General features: G+C 43.7%; 1 protein-coding gene across 1 annotated transcript; it reads right to left on the reverse strand.

Annotated features, from left to right (window-relative positions):
* Window positions 1-11,057: 11,057 nt before the first annotated feature.
* On the reverse strand, window positions 11,058-12,002 carry LOC109558013 (olfactory receptor 2F1-like). The gene has a single exon (XM_070787138.1). It carries the CDS (start codon window positions 11,997-11,999, stop codon window positions 11,058-11,060), a length of 942 nt encoding a protein of 313 aa, XP_070643239.1. The 5' UTR covers window positions 12,000-12,002.
* Window positions 12,003-26,934: the final 14,932 nt, after the last annotated feature.

Raw genomic sequence — 26,934 nt, forward strand, 5'->3', positions numbered from 1 at the left:
GGAGCAGGCAGGTCAGGCTACCTGAGGAGGTGGTGGCTTAAAGAGTCCAGAATCAGAATTCACAGTCTGGGTCTGAACAAAGGACTTTAAGTAAGACTGCAAGTACTTGTATGTTTTCTCCATTAGACTCTGAGCTTCTTGAAGTCAGGGACATTTCCTGACTTTTCTTTGCATACAAAGATTTCTAATGAATGTTTCACAATAAAAAACTTTGTGTTGGGGAAATGAATAAAACAGTTTTCAAGTGCTAGTGTGGAGGATTACTATCTGATCCCAAAACACAAGACTTGAGTTCTGAAACTCTCCCTTGTCCTTATTACTCATTCTGGAGCCAGTGGTTTTCCGGCTTCTCCTGTAATCCAGGCTGGGTCAGTGACAGGAAAAAAAAAAAAATCCCTCATTTGGTTCTCAATGTACTGATTAAATAGGCTTAGTCCTAGGATGATAAGATCAAGTCCTCACTGTAGAACATTATAGCAACTATAATTATGTCCCAATTTTGTGTGATTATGCTATTTCCTTGGTGAAACTCTGGCACTCATTTGAATGTTAAACTAAGTGATTAATAAAGGATGAATGCACACACCACTTACTTGCAATAACAACATTTGGAAACTGATGGTGCCCACTGATGAAGTCAGTAAGGGAGTGCCTGTAAAGCCCTTGGAGCTTTGTTATGTGTAAATCCTTCTGTCATAGCAAAGACATGTTTGCCCTTGGAACACCTCCCTGTTTACTTTGCTGGTCTTTAACCTCTATCAAAAAGGTTAAAAAGACAAAGGTCTATCTAGTCAAAGCTATGCTTTTTCCAGTGGTCATGTATGGATGTGAGAGCTGGACTATAAAGAAAGCTTAATGCCGAAGAATTGATGCTTTTGAACTGTGGTATTGGAGAAGATGCTTGGGAGTCCCTTGGACTGCAAGGAGATCAAACCAGTCCATCCTAAAGGAGATCAGTCCTGAATATTCATTGGAAGGACTGATGCTGAAGCTGAAACTCCAATACTTTGGCCACCTGATGTGAGGAACTGACTCTTTGGCAAAGACCCTGATGAAGGGAAAGATTGAAAGCGGGAGGAGACGGGGATGACAGAGGAAGAAATGGTTGGATGGCATCACCGACTGGATGGAAATGAGTTTGAGTAAGCTCCGGGAGTTGGTGATGGACAGGGAAGCCTGGAGTGCTGCAGTCCATGGGGTCGCAAAGAGTTGGACATGACTGAGTGACTGAACTGAAGAGGGGAAGTTTGAGAGGGAAGGAAAAAACTCAAGATTAAAGGGTTTGCCTATGAAAATCCCACAGGACCCATGGTAGGAACCAGAGCAGTGCTTTCCACATCAGCTATACCTTAGAATCACTGGGGTGCTTTGAGAACTCCAGAAGCCCAGACCACACTCTGAAGTAATTAAGACAGGATCTCAGGAGGGTAAAACCAGACATTCATGTGTTAGTAACTTTACTGTTTCCTGGTAACTGAAGTGTAAAACTTTAATTACACATTTGAGAATCACTGCTTTAGTGGGAACTTTTAACCTTAATTTATGAAAATTCAAGATGTAGTTTTTTGAGATAAAAACCCAGAAGAGTTTTTGAGGAGGAAAAATCTTTGATCTAAACTTCTCATTCTTTGTTTGAAAAGTTGAGGCCAAGGGAGTTAAAATGATTTGCCTCAAATCCCACTGAATCAGTTAAAAGGTGATCCTGGACATCTTGCCTTTTGTGTGCTGGGTCTCCCCTTAGCTTTAGCCTTCTAAAGTGAAAGTGTTAGTCACTCAGTCATATCTGACTCTTTGTGACCCCATGGACTCCTCTGTCCATGGGATTCTCCAGGCAAGAATACTGGAGTGGGTAGCCATTCACTTCCCCAGGGGATCTTCCCAACACAGGGATGGAATCTGGGTCTCTTGCATTGCATGAGGATTCTTTACTGTCTGAGCGCCAGGAAGCCCTTAACCTTTTAAGGTCTGACCCAAAACAAATGTTTTAGAATATCTTTTTTTTTTTGCTAAGTCACTTCAGTCGTGTCCGACTCTGTGTGACCCCATAGATGGCAGCCGACCAGGCTCCCCCGTCCCTGGGATTCTCCAGGCAAGAACACTGGAGTGGGTTGCCATTTCCTTCTCCAATGCATGAAAGCAAAAAGTGAAAGTGAAGTCGCTCAGTTGTGTCTGACTCTTAGCGAATCCCTGGACTGCAGCTTACCAGGCTCCTCCGTCCATGGGATTTTCCAGGCAAGAGTACTGGAGTGGGGTGCCATTGCCTTCTCCAAGAATATCTTAGCTCCATGGAAGAATTAGTTAGTGTCAAATGAGATGATATGTGAGAAAGCTCTTCATAACTTCAGTTCAGTTCAGTCGCTAAGTCATGTCCAACTCTTTGCGATCGCATGAAGTACAGCATGCCAGGCCTCCCTGTCCATCACCAACTCCCAGAGTTTACTCAAACTCATGTCCGTCGAGTCAGAGATGACATCCAACCATCTCATCCTCTGTTGTCCCCTTCTCCTCCCACCTTCAATCTTTCCCTGCATCAAGGTCTTTTCCAAGGAGTCAGGTCTTCACATCAGGTGGCCAAAGTATTGATTGGAGCTTCAGCTTCAGCATAAGTCCTTCCAATGAATATTGAGGACTGATTTCCTTTAGGATGGACTGTTTGGATATCCTTGCAGTCCAAGGGACTCTCAAGAGTCTTCTCCAACATCACAATGCAAAAGCATCAATTCTTCAGTGCTCAGCCTTCTTTATGGTCCAACTCTCACATCCATACATGACTAAAAAACCATAGCCTTGACTAGATGGACTTTTGTTGGCAAAGTAATGCCTCTGATTTTTAATATGCTGTCTCAGTTCAGTTCAGTTCAGTCTGTCAGTCGTGTCCAACTCTTTGCGACCCCATGAATCGCAGCCCACCAGGCCTCCCTGTCCGTCACCAACTCCTGGAGTTCACCCAAACCCACGTCCATTGAGTCGGTGATGCCATCCACCATCTCATCCTCTGTCGTCCCCTTCTCCTCCTGCCCCCAATCCCTCCCAGCATCAAGGTCTTTTCCAATGAGTCAACTCTTCACAGCAGGTGGCAAAAGTATTGGAGCTTCAGCTTTAGCATTAGTCCTTCTAATGAACACCCAGGACTGATCTCCTTTAGGATGGATTGGTTGGATCTCCTTGCAGTCCAAGGGATTCTCAAGAGTCTTCTCCAACACCACAGTTCAAAAGCATCAATTCTTCAGCACTCAGCTTTCTTCACAGTCCAACTGTCACATCCATACATGACCACAGGAAAAACCATAGCCTTGACTAGATGGACCTTTGTTGGCAAAATAATATCTCTGTTTTTTAATATGCTATCTAGGTTGGTCATAACTTTTCTTCCAAGGAGTAAGCGTCTTTTAATTTCATGGCTGCAATCACCATCTGCAGTGATTTTGGAGCCCCCAAAAATAAAGTCGGACACTGTTTCCATTGTTTCCCTATCTATTTCCCATGAAGTGATGGGACCAGATGCCATGATCTTCGTTTTCTGAATGTTGAGCTTTAAGCCAACTTTTTCACTCTCCACTTTCACTTTCATCAAGAGGCTTTTGAGTTCCTCTTCACTTTCTGACATAAGGGTGGTGTCATCTGCATATCTGAGGTTACTGATATTTCTCCCAGCAATCTTGATTCCAGCTTGTGCTTCTTCCAGCCCAGCGTTTCTCATGATGTACTCTGCATATACGTTAAATAAGCAGGGTGACAATATACAGCCTTGACGTACTCCTTTTCCTATTTGGAACCAGTCTGTTGTTCCATATCCAGTTCTAACTGTTGCTTCCTGACCTGCATATATGTTTCTCAAGAGGCAGATCAGGTGGTCTGGTATTCCCATCTCTTTCAGAATTTTCCACAGTTTATTGTGATTCACTGTTATTTGACCTGAGGCCAAACTCTGGTGGAGGTAATGCAGATAACTCCTTCAAGAGGTCCCATGTGTGCACTGCCTGACTCAGTGCCCCCAACCCTGCAGCAGGCCACCAATGGCCCATGCCTCTGCCAGAGACTCCTGGACACTCATGGCAAGTCTGGGTCAGTCTCTTGTGGGGTCACTGCTCCTTTCTCCTGGGTCCTGGCGCATACAGTGTCCTGTTTGTACCCTCCCAGAGTCTGTTCCCAGTCCTGTGTACGTTCTGGCAGCTCTATGGTGGGTTAATGGTGACATCCTCCAAGAGGACTTATGCCATACTGAGGTCTGCTGCATCCAGAGCCCCTGACCCCACGGCAGTCCACTGCTGACCCATACCGGCACAGGAGACACACAAACTCAGTTCTGTTTCAATCTCTGTGGGGTCTCTGGGTCCTGGTGTGCACACAAGTTTTGTTTGAGCCCTTTGAGCATCTCTGGCAGGTATGGGCTTTGATTCTAAACGTGTTTGCCCCTCCTACCATCTTGCTGGGACCTCTCCTTTGCCCTTGGACGTGGGATATCTCCGTAGTCACTCCAGCACAGTGCAGGTGCTGCTCCAGCACCACATGGCAGGCGTGGGGTATCTCCTCACCCTTGTTCCAGTGGTGCTCCAGAGCATTTAGATAATGCTCATAACTTCAGAGCATTATCTAAATAAAAAGGATTTGTAGTAAAGATATGCGGGATGGGCCATAGAATCTAATGAAATGGAAATGAAAACAATTCAACCCAAGTCTTTCTAACAGGGTTTGAAGATGGGTCTCTGGCTGGAAGTGGGTGAAGAGGGCAGAGCAGCTTTATGCTATCCTCTGTCTTTCCTATTGAGTTGGAACCTACCCACTTCCTTCTTTCAGTCCTTTTGTGGCTGGAAAGTGTCATTGTAGAAAATGCCAAAAATAGAAACTGGCTTTGGCACAATACCAAGCTCTGGCTTTCCACAGAGCCTATTTCTTTCATCAGTGCAGTAAGTAACCAAGCTATGGTCCCCAAATGTGGTTCATGAGTGCCGAGAACAGCACCTGAAATTCTCACCACTGAAGAAAGTAAAATGCACAGTGAGAGTCACAAAAAAGAACGCAAGCTAGGAGGAAATTTTAGGATCACATCTCAACCTCGATGGTTACAAGTGAAGAAGCTGAGGCTCAGAAAACAGAAGTGATTTTCTCAGGATTGTTCTGCCAGTTGGGAGCAAAAATGGAACTGAATCTGAAATCTGATGACCACAATCCCACGTTCTTCCTGTTACATCACATATGCTACCATCTGGAGCATCAAGAGTGTGTCACAGCCACTACTGGGGAGCAGCATCACCATAGAATGAAATGTGGGACAGGTTTGATTTATAGGGAAGGGGGCGTCAGAAAAGATGTGCTGTTTGGATGCTGCTCCTGGGGAGTCAGATGGAAACTTTGAACTGCCATAAAGGACTCCAAAATTACTGCAGATGGTGACTGCAGCCATGAAATTAAAAGATGCTTGCTCCTTGGAAGAAAAGCTATGACCAACCTAGACAGCATTTAAAAAGCAGAGACATTACTTTGCCAACTTTGCCAAAAATCCATCTAGTCAAGGCTATGGTTTTTCCAGTGGTCATATATGTATGTGAGACTTGGACCATAAAGAAAGCTGAGTGGTGAAGAACTGATGCTTTTGAACTGTGGTGTTGGAGAAGACTCTTGAGAGTCCCTTGGACTTCAAGGAGATCCAACCAGTCCATCCTAAAAGAAATCAGTCCTCGATATTCATTGAAAGAGGACTGGTGCTGAAGCTCCAATACTTTGGCCACCTGCTGTGAAGAACTGACTCCTTGGAAAAGACCCTGATCCTGGGAAAGATTGAAGGTAGGCGAAGGGGACGACAGAGGATAAGATGATTGGATGGCATCACCAACTTGATGGACATGAGTTTGAGCAAGCTCTGGGAGTTTGTGATGGACAGGGAAGCCTGGCGTGCTGCAGTCCATGGGGTCACAAACAATTGGACATGACTGAACTGAATGCAGGAAAACAGACTGAAGCGTAGTTTGGCCAGATCAGTGGAATGGTGGTCCAGTTTGCCAAGTACCAACTGACCTCTTCCCACTCTATCTATAAAAGGGAAACATCCACCCTATAGTGAAATAGAAGGATGGAGCCCACATACCTGGACTCTCAACTTTCTCTGAAGCCAGGAGATAGAATTGGAAAACCACCTCCACTAAGCCCAGCTCTTTCACTCCCCTTTTGTGACTTCTAACAAACAAACTGCTTAAAGGATAGAGAGAGTATTTTCTTCTTTTTATTGTGCCCTTTCTGGTTTGAACAGAGACTGGCATATAGAGCTGGTGGACTGACTGAATGAATGAACATCATTTACTCATTGAGAAGTGGTTTCTTAAAATTTCATCAATTTTAAGATGAATTGTAATTTCTTACAATTTCATTGTCTTATCTAGGAGCTCAGTGTAGAACTTTACTGTTGATGTTTTCACAGAGTTCACTCTGTGATACCAGCTCAAGAATGACTCTAATCAGAAGGGTCTCTTGAAGGATAATAGAGTTTTTGCCTCCTGATAATAAGTGTCCTTTAAATACATTGAGTTTCTCTTTAAAGACTCAGAAGGGCCAAAAAGACTTTAAAGGGCTGAAAAAAAAAATCCTAAAGCTCAAATAATGGAATAGGAGCAGGAAATGGAAAATAGGAAATAGGAAAATATTTTGTACACTTTCCCTTCTTTTCTAACTTATAATCTCATGAATTGGTATCTTCTTTGGATAAACTACATGTATGCACTACAACTGTGGACAATAGAAACTAAGTTTTATTTACAAAAGATATGTTTTAATTATTAGGATTCAGTTCAGTTCAGTCACTCAGTCATGTCTGACTTTTTGCAATCCCATGAATCGCAGCACGCCAGGCCTCCCTGTCCATCACCAACTCCCGGAGTTTACCCAAATTCATGCCCATTGAGGCGGTGATGCCATCCAGCCATCTCATCCTCTGTCGTCCCCTTCTCCTCCTGCCCCCAAACCCTCCCAGCATCAGAGTCTTTTCCAATGAGTCAACTCTTCACATGAGGTGGCCGAAGTACTGGAGTTTCAGCTTTAGCATCAGTCCTTCTAATGAACACCCAGGACTGATCTCCTTTAGGATGGACTGGTTGGATCTCCTTTCAGTCCAAGGGACTCTCAAGAGTCTTCTCCAGCACCACAGTTCAAAAGCATCAATTCTTTGGCACTCAGCTTTCTTCACAGTCCAACTCTCACATCCGTACATGACCACTGGAAAAACCATAGCCTTGTCTAGATGGACCTTTGTTGGCAAAGTAATGTCTCTGTAATTATTAGGATTAGAAGGTGTCAGTAGATTGCTATCCCAACTATATCATAATTTGATGAAGAATTATAGCTCAACAAGTATAGAACCAAAATCAGTTGACCGCTTCCAACTTTTAATGGGTTTTTATCAAACCTCATCCACAAAATTTTCTCATTCAACTATTTGATGATCATTTTTGTAGGCAGGTTATGTTTGAAAGTGTAGTAGAATATCACACTGCTCAAAGCTGCTTCCATAGACCTGTGATAAGGGTAAAAGAAAATATACCAAAGTAAAAGTGCTTTCGGTTTGTTCTTTCAGGAAAAACTCCTGAGGTTTCTTTGCTGTAGAAATCACAGACAGCACGTAAAGGGCAGGCAGATGTCTAAGTGTGAAGGCTTTGGTTGGGGGAGAGACCTTTGAGAAGGAATATAGAAAGGAAAAGATAATATGTTGATCTGAGGGGAGAAATTGATAATATAAAAATGAGAAGAGTCTGAAAAAGAGAGTTAACAAATTTTTCCCAGAGGATAGGGCTCAGTGCCTCAGATGGGAGTGGGAGTGGTGGGGAAAGGGGCTTCCTTAGGTGGCGTTAGCATTAGTGGTAAAGAACCTGCCTGCCACAGCAGGAGATATGGGTTCAGTCCCTGGGCTAGGAAGATCCTCTGGAGGAGGGCATGGCAACTTACTCCAGTATTCTTTCCTGGAGAATCCCATGGACAGAAGAGCCTGGTGGGCTATAATCCATGGGCTCTTAAAGAGTTGGACATGACAAAACCGACTTGGCACACACATACATGGTAGGGGAAAGGACCAGGGAGGCGATTAAGAGGAGGATGGAGGCTGGTGGCCATGGTCTTAGGGGGAGAGGGCAGCAGAGAGGGGCTAAAGCAAGGAGTGAGAGGAAGGGAAGTGAAGGGGGGTCTTCAATAAAATTAAAAATGAAAGTTTTGCTAGATACTTCTCTAAAGAACATACACAAATGGCCAAGACACACATGAAAAGATGCTCAACATCTTTAGTCATTAGGGACATGCAAATTAAAAACACAATATCATGTCATTTCACACACACTGGGATGGCTACAGTCAAACAGAACATAAATGTTGCCAAGAAAGCAGAGACATTGGAACTCTCATTTATTGCTAGTGGGAATGTAAAACAGTTCGGCTATGGTGAAGAGCAGTTTGGCATTTGCTCAAAAAGTTAAATATAGAATTACCAAATGACCCAACAGTTCCACTCCTGGGTATGTACCCAAAAGAATTAAAAACAAGTTTTTCTATTAATAACAAAAACTTGTACGTGAAAGTTTATAGCAGTACTATTCACAATAGCCCAAAGTTAGGAAAAAACCCAAATGTCCATCACGTGATGAACAGGTAAAAAAAATGTGGCTATTGCCATACAAGGGAACATTATTTAGACATAAAAAGGAATGAGGCCCTGCTACATTTGACGATATGGATAGATTTCAAAAATAATATGCTAAGTGAAAGAAGCCAGACACAAAAGATCACATATTATACGATTCCATTTATATGAAATGTCCAGATCAGGCAAATCCATAAAGACTGAATACAGACTTGTGGCTTTAAGAGCCTGGGAGGAGGGAAGAATCAGTTCAGTTCAGTCGCTCAGTTGTCGTTCATTTGTGTCTGACTTTTCGACCCCATGGACTGCAGCATGCTAGGCTTCCCTGTCCATTACAAACTTCTGGAGCTTGTTCAAATTCATGTCCATTGAGTCGGTGATGCCATCCAATCATCTCATTCTCTGTCATCCCCTTCTCCTCTTGCCTTCAGTCTTTCCCAGCATCAGGGTCTTTTCCAATGAGTCAGTTCTTCATCAGGTGGCCAAAGTATTGAAGCTTCAGCATCAGCATCAGTCCTTCCAAAGAATATTCAGGACTGATTTCCGTTAGGATCAACTGGTTTGATCTCCTTGCGGTCCAGGGGACTCTCAAGAGTCTTCAACACCACAGTTCAAAAGCATCAATTCTTCGGCACTCAGCCTTCTTTAGGGTCCAACTCTCACATCCATACATGACTAATGGAAAAACCATAGCTTTGACTAGACAGACCTTTGTTGGCAAAGTAACGTCTCTGCTTTTTAATATGTTATCTAGGTTGGTCACAGTTTTTCTTCCAAGAAGCAAGTGTTTTTTAATTTCATGGCTGCAGTCACCATCTGCAGTGATTTTGGAGCCCCCCAAAATAAAGTCTGTCACTGTTTCCATTGTTTCCCCATCTATTTGCCATGAAGTGATGGGACCAGATGCCATGATCTTAGTTTTTTGAATGTTGAATTTTAAGCCAGCTTTTTCACTCTCCTCTTTCACTTTCATCAAAAGGCTGTTTAGTTCCTTTTCACTTTCTGCCATAAGGGTGGTGTCATCTGCATATCTGAGGTTATTGATACTTCTCCCTGCAACCTTGATTCCAGCTTGTGCTTCATCCAGTTCAGCATTTCCCATGATGTCCTGCTTAAAGGGTATGAGGTGCCTTTTGGGGGTGATGAAGATGTTATGGAACTGTGTAAGCATGAGGTTCCATGACATTGTGAATATACTAAATGCCACTGAATTGTACACTTTAAATGGTCAAAATCTTGAATTGTATGAGATGTGAATTTTACCTCAATTTTGAAAAATTGTTTTACTAGGAATTTTCAAAGGTACTTCATTTCCTCCTCCTCAATTTTTTGATATTTTCTTAACAAACTCAGTTTGAATTATTCTCAATTTATATTTTGTTTGTAGGTAAGATAAACCAGAGAGCTGTAATATTTAGGTAAGAGATGCTTCATTCTAATTTTTAAAAGTAGTTTTAAACATTTTTCTGGATAAAATATCATGGTCTCACTTTGTATTCTAGGATGTTTCGAGCTCAATCATTAATTTTTGTGTCAGTAGAGTGAAAGGATCACTAACAGGGAGTTGTGATCCCTTCTTTCTTAAGTAGCCTGACTTACCTCTGATGGATGGTATGTGCACGATTCTTAGGCAAGCATGAGTTCTGAATACATCCTTCAGTTTTCATAAGAGCATATCCTTAGACCTGATTATGTAGAGAGATGTTTGCGGTTATGAACTTTTCACTTTTTGGCCAGCCACTTGCCACCATGGCAAGTTTGAAAGGAAAATGAGCGGCATGATATCCACTGACTCACATAGAGCCAGCCCTGTTCCTCATGGATGTGCGGATAATTACTGCAACTTTGGCTCCAGGTCCGCCTGTGAACTCCCCACCCTTGGAGCTGAGTGGGACCGCTGGTGACCACATGATGACCCTTTTACCTCTGGCCCAAGGCCTGTTTGATCCCATGGGCATGGTGAATCTTGTAAGTCACAACTTTTCCTCTCTTTTTTACCCCACTGATTTCAGAAAGGCTGAGACTTGTGGCTGTAGAATTTAGGAAATAGACTTTCTTGGCATAAATTCTGTGCACTGCCCAAGATTTCGATGTAGTCTTCCTTTCTAATTCATATATATCAGTATATCTTTTTTTTTCCCTCCATATAATTTTCTGTGGACTGTATGCATTTCTAAGTGGTTGTAATTCACATTTTTAAAAGACTAAGTCAGGGACCAAAAACAGAGCCCAAAGATAAAATTCCATTTCTCTGTGACTTCAAACGATGGTGCAGGATTGTGGCCCCTCCCATCGGCTCACACACACACACACACACACACACACACACAGGCACACGCACTCACATGCCCACACACGTACATGCACGCACAGTAGGCGGCAGGCGCGCTGCCCTGCCCACCGTCCTCAGAGCGAAGCTCTTGAATGACAAGGTCCCAGGCTACCGTTTTGATTCAGAGCTCCTCGTCAGAACCCGAGTCAGAGCGGCCTTTATCTCCTTGTTCCTCAGACTGTAGATGAGCGGATTCAACATAGGGGTCACCACCGTGCAGAAGAGCACCACCACCTTGTCCTGCTCGGCGGAGGCGGTGGAGCGGGGCTGCATGTAGGTAACCAGGGCCATGCCGTAAGACATGGAGACCACGGTGAGGTGCGAGGTGCAGGTCCCGAAGGCTTTGCGGCGCCCCCCGCTGGAGCGGATCCGCAAGATGGCGGCCACAATGCGGGCGTAGGACAGCGCGACCAGGCAGCAGGGCACCAAAAGCACCACCACGCTGGATGCCAGTATAACTGCCTGGTTGAGGGTGACGTCCACGCAGGCCAAGCTGACGAGCGCCAGCGTCTCACAGGCCACATGGTTCAGCACGTGGCGCCCACAGGTGGGCAGACGCACAGTGACCGCGGTCTCCACTGCCGCGTTCGCCAGGCCCACGAGCCAGGAGACGCCTGCCAGGCCTGCGCAGAGCCGCGGCCCCATGACGGCCGCGTAGCGCAGGGGGTCGCAGACAGCCACGTAGCGATCATAGGCCATGGCGGCTAGCAGCAGGAACTCGGTGCCCCCAAGGGCCAGCGAGAAGAAGTGCTGGGTACCACATCGGGCGGAGGAGATGGTCTTCTTCTCCAGGAGGAAGTGCGCCAGCATCTGGGGAACCCCGCTGGAGGTGTAGCAGATGTCCACTACGGAGAGGTTGCCGAGGAAGAAGTACATGGGCAGCTGGAGGCGGGGGTCCAGCCAGACCAGCACGAGGATGAGCCCGTTGCCCAGCAAGGTCAGAAGATAGGCGGCCCCGAACAGGACAAACAGCCCAGCCTGGGTCTGCCGGTCCCCGGAGAGGCCCAGTAGGACAAACTCACTCACCCAGGTCAGGTTGTCCCTCCCCATGGAGCAGGCGGGCCAGGCTGCCAAGGGAGGAGCAGAGGCAGGGAAGGGCAAGTAAAGGTCTCTCCTTAGGAGTCTGGGATTAAGCCATGGGCCAGGACTGGAGCTGGAAGTGGGGCACCTCCCCTCAGGTTCCTTAACCTAGGTGCTGAGGGGACAACGCCATGAGGCGGGAGGGAAGAGATTTAAGTTCTCACGGTGGACTCAAGGATGAAGTCCCTGTTCTGGTCGTCCTTAGACATCTAGGATCCAACACAGTTAAAATTACATAGGATATAAGCGATCAGTGTAAAAGGAAAGATAGAGGAAAAGGTGGTGGAGAGAAGGGAGGAAGGGTGATTGGAAAGAAAAAAGGAAGTAAAAGAGAAAGAAAAACTAGGGAAGGGAGGTGGGAAAGCAAAAAAGGAGGGAAGGAAAGTGGAAGGCAGGGAAGAAAGGAAAGAGTCTCCAGTGTGGGTGGCCAAAGAAGCCTCTTGAGACTAAGAGGAGCGCCTAGGGGTCGATGCCTAAAGGTCTGAACTCATTTGCTCCTTATGTTTTCTCTGGGGTTCAGGTCTGGGTCTCTGCCTAGTCTTCTCACATAGCTCTTGTGCCCAGCAGTCTGGATAAAGTTTAAATCAGTATCTCTAAGCCCCTGCTGTGTGTCACGGACTGTGCGAGACATCAGACACCTGTCTGTGAAACAGAAATACAGAAGCACAAGTTCTCTTCCTTTGGTTCTTATAATTTAATCAGAGACACAGACTAAATTAATAATTACAAAAATTAATTAAGTATAATTGTGGTAAGTGCTAGGAAGGAGAACAAGTTTATTAGTTAATTAAATTTGCAGCTGTAATTAAATTATGACTGCAGTTGTGCCTTATTTCTCAATAATATGCAATTTATATAGTAAGTTGTGGGCATTTATTTAGGTGTTTAAATAAATGGTAAACAATGTAATGAGAGCATTCATAAACCACTGATACTTACATGTTTGTACTGAGTATGAAGTGACAGACATCCGCTGATTTTTTTAGGGGAAGTGAATTCTTTCTCAGCTAAGATTGCACTGGGTTATTTTCCTTCCAGCACATCGACCAGTCTTCTATAAACATAAATAAATGTCATCAGTTTTTTCTTAATAGAAACAGAATCTTAAGGTGTATTTCTTGCTCTTAAAATAATTAGTAAATTAATTAATTCAATTCAAAATGTTTATTAAGTATATGAGGCACTATGCTTTAAACCAACTTCTGGGAAATCCTGCCTTTCTATGTTAGGAGTTTGTTTTAGAAAATCAGCAGTGCCAAAGAATCAAATAAAAAATTTAAAAAATTGGATCTTGGGAAAGTCGATGAGAATCAAATGAGACAGTGTAACAAAGGACAAAGGCAATATATCAGTGTTAAGAAAACCAGAGTGGAGCCACATAATCAAGTACAACAGAATTGAGAAGGGTAATCTAATTCAGAGTCTTTCTGGCTGAGAGCAGGGCCTAGACTCTGGTGGAGGCGAGAGCCAAGAGCTGGATGAAGCAGGCAGCTCTTGCCTTCTGTTCAGCCCTGGGCCTGCAGTGGCCAGCAGGTGTCACTGTAGAAACTGCAAAGAATAGAAACTGGCTTTAGGGTCTCAGGATTGGAACTCAGTTCTGTGTCCGGAGTGCAGGAATTGGTAGCTGGGATTCTGGGCACTGCCCCAAGGAGTCCATGGCTACCCGCAGAGCCTAGTCCTTGAGTCAGTAGAGAAAGCAATTCAGCTCTGATCTCTGGAGATGGTGCACCATCCAGAATCCTCACCTTCAGAGTTGCTGTCATGGATTCACATTCCCTCCAGAAGGATCCTGTTACTGTATGAGAAAGTTAAAAATGTTAGAAAGGAAAGAAACCACAGAGATCAGGTGTTGCATCCATTTCATTCTACAGATGGAAACCAAGGAACAGGGGTGAGGTGACTGACACTGGTGTCAGATCTACCCGGGAGCAAACCTAGAACCAGGCTTCACGCTGTGCTGCATAGCCTCAGGTCTCACTGAGCCTGTTAGTGAGGGCTGGGAAGGGGTTCTAGAAGGATGTGGTCTAGGAAGGGAGGCACTTGAAGAATCTTAGATTGGAAATCCAGGACAGCTATCCTGCCATGCAGAGAAATGCTGAGTGATGAATGGGAAAATCTTTGAATGAGAAATCAAGGGATCCAAGTTCTAGTTAGCCTGCTGTGTGCCCTGGGCAAGTTAGTTGACCTCACTGAACCTCAGTTTCTCCATTTGAAATGTGGTAATAATAATAATGCCTGTCTCACTGTATTTTGAGTAAGAAGAGATAAAGATATGAATATGAATGTGCTTTGTAAAGTACTAAGTAAACACAAAGGGCTATTTTATTATACTTAACAGGTGAGGTCAATTTGCCTGATGATAAGGGGATAAGAAACAATATGAATTTGTGCTATAATGGCCAGAGAGTTAGCAGAATGTGGGCCATAAAGCCCCTTTGCAATAAATCTTCTTACCTAAGTCACCTAATTAAAAAGATCTGTTTAAATAAAATGGATTAAGGTAGAGTCTGTCTATACTCAGTGAGTATACCATGCTCCACATACAGTATAAGCATAATATCTTTTTTTTCAACAAAAATTTGATGTTTTTAGATGATGATAAAACATTGATTGTATTAATAGATGGCTTTGTTCTCAGCTTTTGAGGATAATTAGAGAATTTCTTTCCACTTTGCTTGACTTAGTGAACATTTACTGAGCACTGAGTAGAGCCTGGACCAGAGGCAGGTGCGGGGGTGAGAAGGATCAAAACAGCCTGGTCTCCATCTCCAGAAACTCAGCCTGGCAGGTGGATAGAGAGGATAAATTACCATGATCTTATCAGAGAACATTTGAGTATCAAGTGGTAACTGGAGACATCAGTTCACTTCAGCTCAGTCGCTCAATTGTGTCCAGCTCTTTGTGACCCCGTAGATGGACTACAGCACGCCAGGCCTCCCTGTCCATCACCAACTCCATGAGTTTACTTAAAATCATGTCCATTGAGTCGTGATGCCATCCAACCATCTCATCTTCTGTTGTCCCCTTCTCCTCCTTCCTTCAATCTTTCCCAGCATCAGGGTCTTTTCCAGTGAGTCAGTTCTTCGAATCAGGTGGCCAAAGTATTGGAGCTTCAGCTTCAGCATCAGTCCTTCCAATGAATATTCAGGATTGATTTCCTTTAGGATTGACTGATTTGATCTCCTTGGAGTTAATAGAGTTGGACTATGTAAATAGCCAGGAAGGTATGTAGAAATACTAATGTAGAAGCAAAGAAACAAACAGTGCATTTGCTTCTTGAAAAAGTAGATATGGTTTATGGCATATGTAGATTGGTAGTAAGGAGACCTGGTTTTCAATTTGTATCGATAAACCATCTAGGTATTGTTGTAAGTAACTATGTTTTTGAACTGTAATTTCTTCATCTGTAAAATGAGTGAATTAGGCTAACATTTCTACCAGTTCTAAAGCTCTGCAATAAATGAATTTATGTAAGCTGCATGTAAGATAAAAATCTTTGCTTTTGATCATCCTAAATATGGGTAGCTGGTGAGACTGTAGGAAATAAGATATGGGTTACTGAGTTTAAAGTTCAAAGCATTAATATCACACATAGCTGTTTGGTGAGGTGCCAATGAATGAGACCAGGTTGGCTTGAAAACCAGAGGCTAAGGGAATAGGGAAGGGACAAAACAAATAGAAACAGGAGAAAGACTTGTAGGCTTTAACACGAGTTTCTTTTCAAAGTTCATCCCAGATATTTCATATAGCCAGGTAATTCCTAACACCAGATCCCGGTCCAAACCTGAGAAAACAAGGAGTCCATGCCTATGTTTGGTTCTTATACCAATCCCGCTTTCTCTGTTCCTTTTCAATATAATACAAATGTCATAAGACTAAGAAAAGAATCTTAAGTCTTTTGATCTCCACTCTTCAGCTCGTTGAATGTATGTCTGTATATACTGAGCACTTCAGTTTATAGGGGGGATTGGATGACTGACCAGGCCAAGGATTTTGTTGGGTGGGAAGAATCAAAGTGCCTCCAACTGCAATCAGTGAGAAAAACCCAGTGGAGGATCCCAGGACAGTCCTGGCTGCTCCCGGGGGTTTGGGTTCTATATTCTCACCTTCCTCCTATTCTTCTCGGTGGAGGACTCACCAAGGCTGAGTGCTTACCTTATGCATGGAACTCACTTTAGGTGAGGGGGAACCGTCTTTCAGGAAGTCCTTGAGGCAGCTGTCCATCCTCTTCTTGGAAATGAAGCTTTACTTTCTCAGTCTTAGCGATAACTTTTCACAACCTAAGAATCCCCAGAGGGCAATTACTTGCTCTTGCTGTGTTTTTTCACTCATTCTTCCCCTCCTCCCACTCCAGCTTCGTCTCAGCAACCACAGCTCCCCACTCTTCTAAGTTCCCAATGGGATAGACATTCTGAAAATGTTTTATCCCAACTTTTAATTGTCCTTCTAGTTTCCAGACTGATGAGCTCTTCCCTGACTTTTTTGGGTCTTTCACTGCTTTTCAAGGCTATGACTTGCTGAGGACTTTTGGCAAGTCAGGAGACAAGACTGTTTACACCTCTGACTTGAGGGGGAAGGATTGAAGTTAACTGGGAAGAAGTAGAACTAAACTCCAAAAAGATGAATGCATCTTCTCCCTTCCTTCCACATATATAGTTTTAGTGACCAGGGAGTAGTGAGTAAAGTAAAAATTGTCAAGGAGAACTGTCACGTCCATGCCCTGGAAGCCTTTGAGAAGTCGCAAGTTCACAGTCATTGAAATCCTCCCACAGTCTCCTTGGTGGTCTCCCATCTCACATTACTGTTGAGTTGTGTATTCTCATGCTATCAAACACTTGTCCATTTTTCACTAAACTTGACTTCCCAGTTCTTAATCATCTTCCATGAAAGATTCAGTCTCTTCACCAGAATCACTCCAAGGAGCAGAGAAAACAGTAGGTCAGTGTGGGAATTTTTCCCTATTTACTTATCCATTTCCATCCAGTGGTCATGTATGGATGTGAGAGTTGGACTGTGAAGAAGGCTGAGCGCCGAAGAATTGATGCTTTTGAACTGTGGTGTTGGAGAAGACTCTTGAGAGTCCCTTGGACTGCAAGGAGATCCAACCAGTCCATTCTGAAGATCAGCCCTGGAATTTCTTTGGAAGGAATGATGCTAAAGCTGAAACTCCAGTACTTTGGCCACCTCATGTGAAGAGTTGACTCATTGGAAAAGACTCTGATGCTGGGAGGGATTGGGGGCAAGAGGAGAAGGGGATGACAGAGGATGAGATGGCTGGATGGCATCACTGACTCGATGGACGTGAGTCTGAGTGAACTCTGGGAGTTGGTGATGGACAGGGAGGCCTGGCGTGCTGCGATTCATGGGGTCTCGAAGAGTCGGACACGACTGAGCGACTGAACTGAACTGAACAGTAGAACATGATTCTTTAGTAAGATGAGAAGAAAAAAGAGAGACAGTGTTATCGAGTAATCCATTAGAGTTTTTTCTGTAATAGTTGCCCAGTATCAGGAAGGTAAACTTTTAACTATCTTGAAGGTTTGTCATGCTCATGAAGATGGGCTAAGGAAAGGTAGTTTCACTCCCTGCCCTTCCCTTTATGCAGGACCTGTCCCGCCTCAGGCTCACCTCCGCTCCTTCCCCCGTTCAGATAAACCCAGGACTCAAAGGATCTGAAGCTCTCCCAGCCTCCAGTGTCGAAAACTGATGGGGCCTTTGAACTGAAAGTTTGAGCCAAAAGTTGAAGGGAGCATGGAGGTAAAAAAGAAGTCTGAGGGTGCCATGAGGGAGAAGAGAAAGAGAGACTGACAACTGACAGGCGGGACTCTTGGTGCACACCAAAGACGGACTGAGTTCTAAACCAGTAGAGGTGACTCAAGGGTAAAAGGACTGCTGGGCACCGTCTTCCAGGTGACATAGTGCCTGATCATCTAATACAAATATTTCCTTGCTGTTAAAGCAAAAAATCATCTTTCATACTTTCCCAAGTATCAAGGTTACAGATGACCTGTAACTGGATGAAATGAAAAGGTTAAAGACAGTAGGTTTAGTAAGATTATAAGTTAAAAAGAATAATACACATACAGTTAGATGTGCATAAGGACAAACACAGAGAAAGAATTTGAAGGATGATCATAAAATGTCAACGGATTTTCTCTGAAATAGGTTTAGAGGTATTTTTATTTTCTTCTTTTTGCTCATCTGTAGTTTAAAAAATGTCTATAATAAACATAATTGTTCCAATATGAATCCAAATTAAAATTTGAAATTATTATTGATATATCACATTGAGACAGGGATGCTGGGAAGTTAGCTTGCTGGCTTAATGTCCCACACTACTGACTGGCCCTTGGACAAAATGGGTGAGTGTTAAGGGGTGGAGAGAAGGAGTGATTAAAATTCTGCCTTAGCAACATAGAGATGACTACAGGCTTTAAATCATTTATACCATGAAAGGTAAATCTGTAAATATTCTATAACAAACACTCTGGACTGGGGATAGGATAGTTGGTGTTTGGTTCCGGTGAAAATAGCTCTATGACTTTGGGCACGTCCTTTGCTTTCCTTGTTTTACACTGTGAAACAGATTCAGTGAGACTCTAGGGGCCCTGCAGCTCTGGAAGTCTGTGTCTTCCAGGGTGGACATTGAAGCATTCTCCTGGCTACTGATGTCTGAGACTGGAGTCAGACCATCATGGGATCCACACTGTGGTCCACAGGAGTAATTACCTCCTTCCAGCCTGATTCCCATGAGGAGTTTCATTGGAAGAACTGATATTTTATGTGCTCTTTGAATCCCCAGCCCTTGGAGATAGTTCACTTCCTGCAGTGAATTATCTGTGCAGCCCCAGGCCTGCTGCTTCCCTGGTCTCTCCCTTCTGTCTGATGAAATTGCCGCATCACTGCTGCTTCCTCACCCTTATTTCTCTCCCAGGCTATCTCCTTGACACAGGACTTTCCTGTCACTAGGAATAGTTTACTTTATTCCCAGTTATCTAGTTCTCAGTTAAGCACCCCCTTTTAGTTCTTTCCACTCTTCTTTTTTTTTTTTTTTTCTTAAAGAAGAGGTCTCTCTCTTTAAAACTTATTGATCTATTTATTTATGTTTTTATTGGGCTGCACTGGGTCTTCGTTGCTGTGCACAGGCTTTCTCTAGTTGTGGCAATCAGGGCTACTCTTCATTGTAGGGCGTGGCTTCTCATTGCAGTGACTTCCCTTGTTGCAGAGCGTGGGCTGTAGGCGCGTGGGCTCCGTAGTTGTGGCGCATGGGCTTCGTTGCCCCGAGGCGTGTGGACTCTTCCTGGACCAGGGATGGAATCCGTGTCTCCTGCTTTGGAAGGTGGACTCTTAACTACTGGATCAATAGGGAAGTTCCCACTCTGTTTTTTCTTAACCAGGACAAGCTTTCTCCCATGAAATGTCAATAGGCAACTTATAGGAAGCAGGTTACCTGGGTTGATGACCTCTACATTTAACAGTAGCTTAAGTAGCTTTGGCTACAATTCATCACTAATTATCTCTGTCATGAGAGAGTCTGAATACCCTGATTCTTACCTCTCACGCGCTAAGCAATGTAAAATGATGCTTCTGTGCTTTGGTCTCCTCTCTGTGCATAACCAACTGTGCGACTTGAGGGGAAACCACGTAAGTGGTAGTGGCCGGGATGAGAAAGAAACACTTGACAACTAATATGTGATGAGCACTCAATGCTATATGAGTCATCTCCTTGAACCTGTATGCAATTTCCTTATTATGTATTAACATTGGGCAGGAACAGTACAGCCCATTTCTAGAAAAGAAGGCTTTCCGTAGTAGATTACTAGCACACACATGGAGCACGGGGCAGCCTGTACTTCAAGATGGCAAAACAACCTTAAATACACTCTTCATGGATGTTAAATGAAAGTGTAGCTTTGTTTCCTACAGTGATCTTATCATCCTAAGTCTATGTTCTGATGCTTAGTATGGGATAAGCCAAAAAAAGCAAACAATATAATATGGCCTATTAAGGATATCGTTCCAGGAGTCATGTGTGGATGTGAGAGTTGGACCATAAAGAAAGCTGAGTGCCCAAGAATTGATGCTTTTGAGCTGTGGTGTTAGAGAAGACTCTTGAGAGTCTGTTGCACTTCAGGGAGATCAAACCAGTGAATCCTAAAGGAGATCAGTCTTGAATATTCATTGGAAGGACTGATGCTAAAGCTGAAGCTCCAATACTTTGGCCACCTGACGAAGAACTGACTCACTGGAAAAGTCCTTGATGCTTGGAAAGATTGAAAGCAGGAGGAGAAGGGGATGACAGAGGATGAGATGATTGGATAGCATCACTGAGTCGATGGACATGAATTTGAGCAAGTTCTAGGAGTTGGTGATGGACAGGGAAGCCTGGCATGCTACAGTTCATGGGGTTGCAAAGAATTGAACACGACTGAGCGACTGAACTGAACTGAAGGATGTTGTTTTCCTACAGTACAAACATTATCTTTTGACTAAAAATAATCTTTCCAGGTATATAATTAATTAAAAGTTCAGCCTTTGCTCAGAATGGTTTCTTTCTTTTCTCAAGGCAGCTTCTGGGTGTAAGAGAAAACCGCTATGGGACAACGTGGAATGTGGGATGAGGGTATAGAGTCACCGTGTTTCAGGCTGGTGCTGGCACTGGTCTTTGCAGTTGGGTGATCACTCTTATCTGTGCATACACACATGGCTGGTTTCTGTTGCGATGTGATCAATCTGGATCTAGCCCATGGCATCCGCTATTGAAGTCTGTGGCCAAGGGTCCAAAGGGCAGTTTGTTGTCTTGGCTTTGTCAGGGTTCAGTGGCAATCTTTTTGTTGAGATGGCTCCATTTTAGACTTTTCTGATGTGATTTCCCCCTGCCTTCAAGAACACACATCACCTCCAAGAACTGACTGTGATTTCTCTTGGGGCCATAGCTTAGAAAGTCCACCTGGAGGCCTTTTTCTGTACCTGATCCTACCCTGGCAGGTCCTCTGGTAGAGCTTTCAGCTGCTTTCTGTACCTCTCATTTGAAATGTGCAGGAACTGGGGCATCCAGCCCATGTTCTAGGAGCCAGGAACATGCCCCAGACCTATTTGGTGCCCTCTTCCCCTGCTGTACTGTGGCCTCCCTGAACAACTATCTCCTTCGAGGTTTCCAAATGGGGATCAAGAACACATTTCTACCTTTGACCCTCCCCTCCCTCTATTACTTCTCCATCCTTTAATCTCTGTGTTCCATATGTGTCCCAGCCCTCATCTAGCATGCAGCTTCTCCTTCTTGGCCTTTTCCTGAATTTCCAGTCATTCTGTTCCATCCATGCTTCCATGGATGCTATTGACTAGTACTGTGGAACCATCTAGGAAGAGGAAAGATTAAAGGAATATATCAGGACAATTCTGACCACAGGACCAAGCAGCTACATGACAATCAGATTGTGATCACTAAGCATAAGATGGGCTTCCCTCATAGCTCCGTTGGTAAAGAATCCACCTGCAATGCATGAGACCCCAGTTCGATTCCTGGGTTAGGAAGATCTGCTGGAGGAGGGATAGGCTACCCACTCCAGTATTCTTGGGCTTTCCTTGTGGCTCAGCTGGTAAAGAATCTGCCTGCAATGCGGGAGACCTGGGTTCGATCCCTGGGTTGGGAAGATTCCCTGGAGAAGGGAAGGGCTACCCACTCCAGTATTCTGGCCTGGAGAATTCCATGGACTGTATAGTCCATGGGGTCACAAAGAGTCGGACACGACTGAGCAACTTTCACTTTCACTTTCAAGCATAAGACGTGTGAAACGCTTTGCTTAAAGAGCTTGCTTGGTTCTTTTTGAGAGTCCCTTCTGAGTTCCCCTAGGGCTTCCCTGGTGGCTCAGATGGTAAATCCACCTGCTGTACAGGAGAACGGGGTTCGATCCCTGGGTTGGAAAGATCCCCTGGAGAAGGAAATGGCAACACACTCTAGTACTCTTGCCTGGAAAATTCCATGGACTGAGGAGCCTGATGGGCTACAGTCCATGGGGTCTCAAAGAGTTGAACACGACTTCACTTTCACTTTCTGAGTTCCCCTAGCTTAGTATGGGCTTGACCCTAAAGGGGGACTGGTATGGTATCTGCCATACCAGATACTGAACATGGTATCTGCCATGTCGCAGGGAGTGAGGAGAGGATAACAGTGTTCTGTCAAATTCAGAACAACTGTGATACAGACTCCGCCAGAGCTAGGCTATTTGTAAAATGCAGCTAAGATGAAAATTATCATACGTCTGACATCAAATCTTAGTCTCTTTTCACTAGAGCATGCTACCTCCACCGTTCTTTTCCTTCTGAAACGAAGGGGTTGCAAGTGGAAGAATAGAGAAGTCTCTTCATGCCCTGATGTTCTGAACTTCACTTCATAGAGGTCAGCAGAAGGGGAAGCAGTATCTTCCTGCGTTGGGATCTTTTCCATGCCCCAGTTAAGGAAACCAAGTCTCTCACTCAAAAGGAGCAGAGAAAAGTTCTGGCCGGATGTTCCCTGCTACTCTTAGATACAACTGGCTGCCGGGCTGCTAGATGAGGAAGCTGAAATGCCTTTTTCTCTAGAGTCTTCTCACCTCCAGGCCTCAACATTTGCCTCAATTTTGCCCTAACAAAGTTGGCTATTTTTGATATACCGCAATGGGGATGTTTAGGGAAATTAAAGTGGCTATAAAACTTTATATTTTCTATGGGAACCAGGACATTATGCTCCATGCTGTGGATTTAGCCCAAGGGCACCCCACAATGCAGATGTGAGGGTATGGAGGTGAAAAGGAATAAAGTTATTTTCTGCTTATACCTTGAGAATGCAGGATGTTTGATGAGCCAGTTCCTCTTAGTTCCCTTGAGATCCGGTGGTCTAGAGTCTGGGAGTTCCATCCTGGCTGTGACCCTTGCCTAAGACTTTCAAACCTTTTAAAAGTCTCAAATGGACTCAATGTAGCAGAGGTGGTTTTATCTACTTAGCAGATCATGACCATGGCTGGAGGCAGCAAAGCCTGGTGGCTAAGAGTGTAAGTGCCTAAACCTGAATGCCAGCATCAGAATCTTGACTCTCCGCCTGGTGTATTGATGACACTGGGCACGTTAAAGCCTCTTTTGACTCAGTTTCTTCAAATGTAAAGTTTTGAGAATGATAATATCTGTCTCGTGTGGCTCTTTTGAGGATTAAATGGAGAACACATGTAAAGCCCTCAACATAGGGTCTTATTCTATGGTGAATCCTCAACCAATGTTAGGTATTTTTATGTTTAAAATACTTTCAACACTTTAGAAAAAAGATGCTAGCCAAACCAGTGCTACAAATAGAAAACTACTTCTTCGCCTTCACACATTTACTTCAATCCCGTTGAGCCCTGTAAACTCAAAATTTTCTTGTTTTCTCTTTTGCAAGATACAAGCTGTTCCCACGGTTTTCTGCATCAGATACAGAATGTTTCATGCCACTTTGGGATTTTGTGAGAGACGTTTTGGAAGTACCTTTTTAGAAACGTCACTGGTTGGAACTGATGCTCATGCTTTGGTATATGTAGAGAACTTCCAAGCTCCTGTTCTGCGGAGCTGGAGAGGGCAGTTGGGACTGAGCCAAAGGAGAGGACAGATTCCAGCCCAAGAAGCCTTCTTCTGACCAAGTGGTGTGGGCACGGGGATACTGAAGCCTGAAGGGAGTTCAAGAGGAAAGTGAGTGCAGGGGCCGAGAAGGATTATTCAAGAGTAGATATGGGTGCACAAGCTATGCATGGAGGCGAACAGCCCTTCCCATCCTGCCTCTGTTCAGGCTGATGGAGAACTTACTGCCAATGTCCTGAAGAAAGGGTGAGCAGGTGCGGAGTGCTGTCCTGAGAAACTGCCTTATACACTTCTTCCCTCCTTTCTCCAAGCCCAGTGGAAAAAAAGTTGAAAGAAATTCCTTGGGCTCCCGGAAGAAAGACAACTCTCCAGCTGCGATTCGGCTAGAAGGGCGTTGTCTTCTCCTTATCCTGAAAAGAGAAAAAAAGAACTTACATTTATATCATGCTTAATTACTTTCAAGCAATGTCACAGACACAATCTCATCTGAGGAAGGAGAAAACTGAGGCTGTTTAGGCTACACCAAGAGTGCCCATTATCAAGAATTTCCTAAGTCTTACTCCAAGGGTTGTATTAGGTGGGTTCTTTTAAGAGTTCTAGTGGGAGAAGTACTGTAACCATGGTGATTCTTATCACCATATCAGACATATATTTAAAATCCTCCTCTACTAGTTTTTATAGCATTAACATCAGTGGAATGACTTTCAAGGTCTATTTTCATGCACCTGTTAACCGAGCCTTAGTTTAGATGTGGGCAACTGCCTCATACATAGGGAAGTTTCATTAAAGACTTAATGAACATCTTCCATGCTCACTTCACCTTTCTTTTTCTTCTCTGGATGACTGCATTCTAGATCCCTCCCTCTACCCTCTTCTAACCAGGTTGTCCCTTTACCTACCCCAGGTCGGGGAGTAGTCATTCGTCTAACTACCACCCCGGTTGGAATTTGCCACTTCAAGAAAAGCACCTTGCAATCAAAGTAATCGGAAATTTTCCCATCATAAAGATGTTTATACGCTCGAGTTCAAGGCATGGGAGACGCAGCAGTAAGTAATGTATGAGCTCTCTGAGGAAGTAGATTTGGAATCTGGAACCCAGGCAGAAGGATTATAATTATTCCACACATACAGTCTCAGTTATAGTTTGTAGAGTTTGTGTTTGTATTAATCATGTCTTAAATTTTTCATGCTTTATGATGTTTTGATATCTTGGAGGCCTTGCTGGTGGGGTAGGCTGCCCCTCTCAAGAGCTGGTTAATTCCCAGACATTGCAAAGCACCGTCCTTTCGTGTGCTTTTCATATGCAAACCAGCCAATCCAGGGCCCACACCCAGTCATCTTTATTTAACTCTCAGACACCAAGCCACCATGCTCTATCATCTCAGAGCCAGGTCAACTAGATTGGACAGCTGGAGACCCATCCTATGACCCAGAGCTGCCAGAATTACTCAAATTATCCAAGCCTAAATTTCCTCCAGCTTTCCTACACCACCTTATCCATCCATTCCTCAGAAACCACACTAGTGGCTGAGGGTCATGCTCTCTCCCTCTCCTACTTCCTAATGACCAGTTAGGACTGGTCCTAACTCCCTCTCCTTCTGCTTCCTAACTGACTAGTGCTTTCCTGTGGCTGCCTGTATGGTGGGGCCCACCCCCTTCCCTTGCTAATAAACTCTTCTTTCAAAGGCAGTTGTCTCTGTATCTGTCACCTTGCCATACTGGAGTAAAACAAATCCCAGGGACAGATCTTAAAAGGGTGCCAACGATTTCAGCGTTAAAAATGAAAGCCAATGTTGCTTCCTCCTCCAGCAAGTGATTAAACACGATTTGAGTTGGTTTCTTCGGGACTGACTGGAGCCAGGCAGTCCCTGCATGATCTCTGGCTATATAGCATTTCTGAAAGTGGCCTGTGTAGTTTGGCTGCCAGGCCTTTGCACATGTTTTGCTGAGGTTTGTGCAGGTGAGTTTAGTGCCCTTTGGGCCGGATTAGACATCTCTAAAGTTATCTCTGGCTCTGGTATCATACTATTCTAGAAATGGGAGCATCATTTAGCACTGTTGATCCCTCTATCCTTGAAATTCTTTCCTTGGTTTCCATGACATCATACTCTCTTGGATTTTTGTCTACTTTTTTGACTGCTCTTTTAAAAAAAACAACTCCTCTGTGCATTCCTTTTCCTTTGCCTAGCCTTTATTTTGAAAGTATTTATTGAGTAAATAGTGTATATATGTGTTTAAGGAAAGTATTCAAAAAAAGTAAAAGTCTACTCCACTTCTGCCGCTCAGTTGCTCAGACTCTTAATTTGATTATAATTTGTGTGTGTGTGTGTAAAACTATAGGACATATAGAAGCAACACATATGTTCATACATACATGATATTCTCTTGTGAATATCATGAGTGCTTTTATATGTATATACTATCATTCCACAATACTTATTTATTTCTTTAACAACTTACTGCTGTTTACTAATGAGCAACTACTGCATGCCAGACACTGTTTAGGCACAGGGAAGACCATGTGAGTAAAGCAGAAAATTTTAATAGAGTTTTTAATTCTGTTGGGAGGAGCAGGCAATTTAAGAGAAAGTCAGATAATTTTCAGTAATGACACATGATTAGAATTTAGAGCATGTTCATGAGAGAGGGTAGAAAGATAACATTAGATAGTGTGACCAGGGAGGGCCTCTAGAAGGAGCTAATATTTGAGCCAAGATAGCATCTGAATGATGAAGAATAGGATTTCAGGAGTGAAAATAACATGGAAAAGGCCAGAATCAAAGATGCGCCAGAATTAAGGATGACTCCTTAGTACATACTGCCATGCACCTTGCTTTTTCACTTAATAGCATTTATGAGAGATGGCTCCAGATCTCTCACAGATAAAACTGCTTCATTCTCTTTAGCAGTTGCACAGGACTCCCTTATAGGGCTAAACCACAATTTATTTAATCAGTCACATACTGCTATTTAAATAATCTTTAATCTTGCTGATGCAAGTAATGCTGAGATGAATATTTTTGTATGTACATATTTGCCCACAAGGCAAATACATTAGCAAGGTCAAATTCTTGAAGTAGAGTTATTGGAACAAATGATATATCTTTTAATTCTAAGTTATTTTAATTAATATACCCAATTGGCCTCCATAGAAATTGAACATAGAAATATATTCTATATTCTATGTTCACCAACAATATATGGGGGAGACTGTTGTACCCTCCAAACTCTGTGTTCACATTTTTGAGGAGGAAATGCTCTAAATAACATTTTCTAATTTCGTGTTGCATTTCTCTTGAGTGGGGTTGAAACTCTTTTC

This window comes from Bos indicus, chromosome 4 (genome assembly GCF_029378745.1).
Source record: "Bos indicus isolate NIAB-ARS_2022 breed Sahiwal x Tharparkar chromosome 4, NIAB-ARS_B.indTharparkar_mat_pri_1.0, whole genome shotgun sequence".
Classification (NCBI taxonomy): Eukaryota; Metazoa; Chordata; class Mammalia; order Artiodactyla; family Bovidae; genus Bos; species Bos indicus.